This window comes from Corylus avellana, chromosome ca4, assembly GCF_901000735.1.
Source record: "Corylus avellana chromosome ca4, CavTom2PMs-1.0".
Taxonomy (NCBI): domain Eukaryota; kingdom Viridiplantae; phylum Streptophyta; class Magnoliopsida; order Fagales; family Betulaceae; genus Corylus; species Corylus avellana.
The window spans coordinates 15,526,036-15,533,109 of NC_081544.1; the positions used below are offsets into that span (position 1 = coordinate 15,526,036).

Sequence of the window (7,074 nt, forward strand, 5' to 3'; positions counted from 1 at the left end):
GCCAATCGAGCTCACCAGCATGTCTATGATCAATTGCAGCTTACCTGCAATTGAGCGCACGTCTGCAGTCAACAACAATAGACCAGAAGCAACTAAGTATAGTTTTAGTATTTTCCTTTTGGTTTATTTTTGTTAATATTTTTGTTACATTATCTTTTGTTTGTTGTTCTTCGTTTTTGTGAATATTTTATTTTTGTTTAGTCAGTTTGTTTGAGCACTTGTTGTTTTGTGTATGCTTGGTCGGAGATCCCTGAACTTGGATTTGTTACCCTTAGATCCCGACATTGATAGAACCCTTAGGCGAAATTGGAGAGCACCTGTTGAGAGTGGGAATAGAGTTGAAATGGGAGACGCACCCCATAATGTGCAGCAGCTTAGGGTTGAGAATGAGGATGCTAGAGCTAGAAATGCGGAGCAAGCTAGAGCTTGGAATGTGGACTCCACCACATCACTTAGGAATTTGTTTGCACCAGTTGCGACAAACTCCCCTTCGTGCATATTGTTGCCACCAACCAATGCCACCCACTTTGATTTTAAGCCACACATCATCCAACTTCTACCCTCCTTCCATGGCCTTGAACTTGAAAATCCTTACAGTCATGTAAAGAAATTCAAGGACATCTGTGCCACCTTTAAATTTTAGAATTTCCCTGAAGAGTCTGTCCACCTTAGACTTTTCCCTTTTTCCCTGCATGATAAAGTCAGGGCATGGTTGGATTCCAACACGCCCAGATCAATTACATTATGGAAAATCTTGTTGAGCAAGTTTTTGCCGATGTCGAAAGTGAATGAGAGCCGAAAGGAGATTAGCTCTTTCACTCAGGAGGAAGACGAGAAATTTTTTTGAAAGTTGGGAGCGTTTTAAGGATCTGCTGATTAAGTGCCCTCCTCATGGATGTGAGACGCGGAGACTCGTTCAGTTCTTCTACCAAGGATTGACCCAATTGATAAGTGCTAAAATATTCATATTTTCAGCCCTTAACTTACATGTTTTAATCCTTTGGTTTTAATTAATTAGGCCATTTTAATTCCTCTTTGTGTTTTTTCATACTTTTATAGGCTTTTGGAAGAAAAAGAAGTAAAACTAGGTGATTTGAGCTCAAAAGATGAAATGAAGACAATTGGAGCTCCCTGGTACTACGTTCAATCGCAGGGTACCTGCGATCGAGCGCAATACCCGAGAGGACACAGCATCGAACAGGCCAAGAGCGATCGAGCGCATGCCAAAAGAAGGAACGATCGCAGACCTGAGATCGAGCGCACCCTTGCACAGGAGACTTATCAAGTGGTCGCTGGATTGACAATATTTCCATATTACGGTTTTCCAACTCCAATTTGTAATAGGTCTCAAAACCCTACGAAATCCCTAGCTTTACTACTTTGTCTAGGACTTCTAAAGCCTATAAATAGACCCTTAAGCCTCTAGAATAGATAGACTTTGTAAGGAGAAGAATACGAGCTCTCCAAGTTCAAGTCTCGGGTTTATTCTTTTCCTTTATTTTATGAAGATGTTTAACATCAACTTTATGTGTAGCTAATTTAATTAGTAGGGCTTGATTGAAGCCCTAGTTATGTTTTGTTAATATTTCAATATTGGCGCCTTTGTGATGATCTTGTTGTGCTATTTAACTTGATTAATACCTGCTCGCATGAATTTCTCATATGTGTGTGCCTGATCAACATATGCATGTGGTATGGACTAGTTAGTTAAATCAATTTGGATGGCCGAGTCTTGGGTTTAACATAAGTAACAAAAGAAATCCACACCGGGTTCTTGGGTTAATCAACATGGGGAACCGGGAGTATATGCCATGCCTTAGGCCTTGTGTGTTTGTCGATTTCCATAGAACATATGTCTTCCTAAGGAACAACTTAGTATAAATCATGCTAAATCCCTTAGGAATGAAAAGAGTTAGAGTATAAGCCATGCCTAACTTGTTGCTTAGGGAAATCTATAGCCTTAGGAGTATACGCCATGCCCTAAGGTTGACAAACATTAGATATGCATAACTTGATCAAAGCATTGACATATTGTTATATTCACTAAATATAATTAGTGGTGGATATCAAAGCCCTACCCTTTATTATCATCACTTCAACAATCAATCTTTATTTTGCTTTTGCTTAAATCATCTATTTTTAAACATAAATTTAGCAATCCTCATGGGAATGATCCTGTACTTGCACCATATACTACTATGTTGACCTTGTGCACTTGCAGGTAAAACGTACAATTATTCACTTATTAATTTAGGTAGATTTTTGCACAACACCAATCCAACTGTAGCATGATCGAGTCGATGAACGTGGAGGGGGTGGGCTTTTTTTAGTCTGACGGGGGATGAAGTGTATAAGGCATTGGACAAGTTGTCTGACAACTCATAGCAGTGGCATTTTTTCGAGTTGTCAAGACTGGTCCACACATGCTCCCAAGAAAGGAGGCATCTATGAGATTAAAGAGGACACTGATTTGAGGATAAAAATAGATGCCCTTACCAAGAAGGTCGATGCTCTCGCTGTGGGTTAGTCCATCAATGCTACCAACATTTTCAATGTTGATAGCTGTTCCATTTGTGATAGTCCTATGCACTTAGCACCAAATTGTCCATCTACGCCGGCTTTTGCTTAGTATCCTATGGAACATGTGAACACTTTCAACGACCATCAGAAGCAGTCACATGGACTATACTTCAGGACATACAATCTAGGGTGGTGGAACCACCCTAATTTTTCATGGAAGCAGAACCAACTGGTGAATCAGGGTGGAGCCCCTCATCATGCTCACAATCAATACCCTCCTAGATTTCCATCGGTTCAGACTCGTGGTCGCTCGGCCCAGCCATCACCATCACCTGCTTACCAAGCTCCCACTCAAGTACTGGGGTTGGTCTCACAATTGTTGGAGGAAACTCTAAAGGACTTCATGAAGATGGCAGGCCAATCCATCAGTGAAGTGAGGAGTGCGACAATGGTCAACACCCAAGCGATTGCCAAGCTGGAGAGTCAGATGGGACAAATCACAAGTCACTTGGGTGAAAGAGAGAAGGGAAAGTTCCCTAGTCAGCCCGTACCCAACCCAAAGGGACAGTGTGCGGTTGGAAGTTCATCAAATCCTACGCACAGGCAAGAGCAGGTGCAATCGATTATGACACTGAGGTAGGGAGATAAGTGGACAATCAAATGGTTTTGCCAGGAGAGAACCCTGTTGTGCCACAAGGGCAAGAGAGTGGCAACAAGGAGAAGAGAGATGCTGAGCCATCCTGAAAGGTTGCAAGCACCTAAGAAAGGAAGAAAGTTTGAGGACATTCTGGAGGTATTGAAGCAAGTCCATATCAATATCCCATTTTTGGATGCCATCCAGCAAGTACCGTCATATGCCAAGTTCTTGAAGGACTTGACAACTATCAAGAGGAAGACGAATGTCCTAAAGAAGGCATTCCTGACCGAGCAAGTTAGCTCAATCCTGCAATGCAAATTGCCCATCAAGTACAAGGACCTTGGGTGTCCTACTATTTCTTGCATGATAGGAGTTAGCCGTATTGAGAGGGCATTATTGGATTTTGGAGTGAGTGTGAATCTTTTGCCCTACTCAGTTTACTTACAATTGGGGTTAGGGGAGTTGAAGCCCACATTGATTACACTCCAATTGGGTGACAAGTCAGTGAAGGTTCCACAGGGAATAATCGAGGATGTCTTGATTAAAGTTGATAAGTTTCATTTCCCTGTGGATTTCATTGTGCTAGACACAGAGCCGGTTTCGAATGTTGGGATTCAAATCCCGATAATTCTAGGGCGACCATTCTTAGCTACGGCTAACGCCCTCATTAATTGTAGGACAGGGATAATGAAGGTATCCTTTGACAATATGACAGTGGAGCTGAATATTTTTCACAGCAGCAAGCAACCATTGGAATTTGAAGAAGTAAATAATGTATGCGCGATAGAGGAGATCATTGAGGACACAGTTGAAGAAACGAGCATGGAGGACCACTTGGAGTCATGCCTTGCTCAATTTGGAGAGGATTTGAACTTAGAGAAATTGCTTGAGCAAGCAGATGCTATTCTAGAGAATGGTCCTCTGGTGAGTAATGAGGAGGAGGAGGCAGCAGTACACGAGCCACCAAAAAAGGAACTTAAGCCATTACTGGATACTCTTAAGTACAAGTTCCTCGATCTAGTAGATTCTTTGCCTGTGATCATAGCTTCTGATTTGGTTGGTGCTCAAGAGGAGAAGTTATTGGATGTTTTGAGAGAGCACAAGGAGGCTATCGGATGGACTATTGAAGATATTAAGGGGATCAGCCCCTTAGTGGTGATGCACAAGATACATTTGGAAGAGAATGCCAAGCCATCGAGGGAGCCACAGAGGAGGCTTAACCCAGCCATGTAGAAAGTGGTGAGAGCAGGAGTAATTAAGTTATTGGATGTAGGCATCATCTATCCAATTTCTGACAGCAAGTGGGTAAGCAAGGGGGTAAGCCCAATTCATGGTGCCTAAGCGGGCGGGCGTGATAGTAGTAAAGAACAAGGATGACGAGTTGGTCCCAACTCGTGTTCAATCGGGATGGAAAGTTTGCATAGACTACCGCAAACTAAATGCCGCTTCCAGGAAGGATCATTTTCCACTCCCATTTATTGATCAGATGGTGGAGCGCTTGGTTGGGCACTATTCTGGATATAACCAGATCCCTATGGACCCCGAAAATCAGGAGAAGACGACTTTTACTTGTCCTTTTGGGACGTTCACCTACTGTCACATACCCTTTGGGTTATGCAATGCACCCGCCACCTTTCAGCAGTGCATGATGAGCATATTCTCAGATATGGTAGAGCATTTCCTGGAGTTTTCATGGACGACTTCTCCTTCTTCGGTTCTTCATGTGAGGAGAGTTTACACTGCCTCACTTTGGTCTTAGTGGGATGTAAAGAGAAGAACCTGGTGCTTAATTGGGAGAAATGCAGCATCATGGTGAAGCAAGGCATTATACTGGTGGATCTGATCTCCAACCATCCACCCCCACGTATGATGAAAGAGGTTCGTTCGTTTCTAGGCAATGCAGGATTTTACAGGAGATTTATCTAGGACTTCAGCAAACTCACCAGGCCCTTAAGCAAGTTCTTGGTCAAGGATACCCCTTTTGCATTTGATGAGGACTGCAAGAAAGCATTTGGGGATCTGAAGAAGATTTTGACGTTCACACCCATTATTCAGCCACCAAACTGGGGTGTGCCATTTGAGATCATGTGTGACGCGTCAGATTATGCAGTCGGAGCTCTTTTGGGGTAGCGAGTTGATAAACTCCCCTACATCATCTTCTATGCAAGCAGGACACTCAACAACGCACAACTTAGCTACTCCACAGCTAAAAAGGAGTTGCTTGCGGTCGTTTTTGCGTTGGACAAGTTTAGATCCTACTTCCTAGGATCTAAAGTCATTATCTACTCAGATCATGCAGTGTTGAAGTATCTTTTTTCCAAAAAGGATGATAAATCCCGCCTTATCGGGTGTTTTTATTATTACAAGAATTTGACGTAGAGATTCGGGATAAGAAGCATTCCAAAAATGTGGTGGCTTCAAGTTTATGGCCACGGTGAAGTACTTTTTTTAGGACGATCCTTATCTATTCAAGTCCCCGATCAGATCATTAGGAGGTGTATACTTGAGCATGACCAATCCAATGTCATCTCCTTTTGTCATGATCATGTTTGTGGAGGCCACTTTAGTGCTAAGAAGACCGCTGCAAAGATTTTGCAGTGTGAATTTTACTGGCCTACCCTATTTCGTGGCTCACACACTTACTGTACCTCATGTGAGCGTTGCCAGAAGCTAAAGAGTATTTCTAGACGAAATATGATGCCCCTCAATCCCATTCTGAATGTTGAGATTTTTGATGTTTGGGGCATTGATTTCATGGGACCTTTCCGGAACTCCTTTGGCAATTTGTACATTCTTGTTGTTGTGGACTATGTGTCCAAATACCCTGTTGCATGCAAGACCAATGACCACAAAGTTGTGGTCCAGCTTTTAAAGGACATTATCTTTGCTCGTTTTGGTATGCCTTGAGCAATCATAAGTGACGGAGGTAAGCATTTTTGCATTCGGATTTTTGAGCAGCTGATGAAGAAGCATTTCATCACTCATAAGGTCGCCACCCCATATCACCCATAGACAAGTGGCCAAGTGGAAGTATCAAATCAAGAGATCAAGCACATTTTGGAGAAGAAGGTGAACCCTGCAAGGAGAGATTGGTCTCTACGATTGAGTGATGCATTGTGGGCTTAACTGACAGCATTCAAGACCCTGATTGGGATGTCACCCTATCGGCTTGTGTACAGAAATGCATGTCACCTTCCGGTGGAGTTGGAGCATTGAGCATACTGGGCCATCAAGCAACTGAACTTCAATCTTATGAAGACTAGCTTACAGAGGAAGCTCCAACTCAATGAATTAAAGGAGCTAAGGAATGATGCATATGATTGTGCACGATTGTACAAGGCACAGATGAAGAAGGCTTATGACCATAAGATTTTGAGACGATCTTTTGATCCTAGTCAGAAAGTTCTTCTTGACAATTCACGATTGCATCTCTTCCCATGTAAGTTGAAATCTAGATGGACAGGCCCATTTATTATTCGGTCAGTTTTTCCTCATGGGGCTATCGAGATTGAGGATCCAAAGAATGGTAACACTTTCAAGGTGAATGGACAGAGGCTAAAACCCTTCTTGGAGTTAAGGAGTATGGAGATGGAGACGACATTGTTGGAGGATCCGTGTTATTCGGAGTGATTGTCGTCTATTGTGGAGAGTCTGGCTAAAGACTTAAAACTTAGCGCTTGTGGGAGGCAACCCTCATTCTTTTCCTTTGCATTTGATCTTGTTTGTTTGTTTTGTTTTTTATTTTGTTGTGTTTTTCAGGTCAAGTGTCTACTATTCAAGTTTGGGGGAGCGTTCTCCTACGTTACACCCACCTTGAGCCGCCCATCTGGTATTGTATTTCTGGACACATTAGAGACAATGTGTCATTTTAGTTTGGGGGTGGGATAGACATTTTTGTCCTTGTGCTATGTTGTTGA

The 7,074-nt window shown here is 42.6% G+C and overlaps 1 protein-coding gene and 1 non-coding gene across 2 annotated transcripts; one reads left to right on the top strand and one right to left on the bottom strand.

The window, feature by feature from the left end:
* Positions 1 to 793: 793 nt before the first annotated feature.
* Positions 794 to 897, bottom strand: LOC132180155 (small nucleolar RNA R71). Its single transcript, XR_009440049.1, has one exon. It is a non-coding gene; the product is annotated as a small nucleolar RNA R71 (small nucleolar RNA).
* A 1,738-nt stretch (positions 898 to 2,635) lies between these two features.
* Positions 2,636 to 4,916, top strand: LOC132178122 (uncharacterized). The gene is made up of 3 exons (XM_059590577.1): positions 2,636 to 3,133; positions 3,362 to 4,312; positions 4,644 to 4,916. The coding sequence occupies exons 1-3, from the start codon at positions 2,636 to 2,638 to the stop codon at positions 4,914 to 4,916; spliced, it is 1,722 nt and encodes a 573-aa protein (XP_059446560.1).
* The last annotated feature ends 2,158 nt before the right edge of the window (positions 4,917 to 7,074 follow it).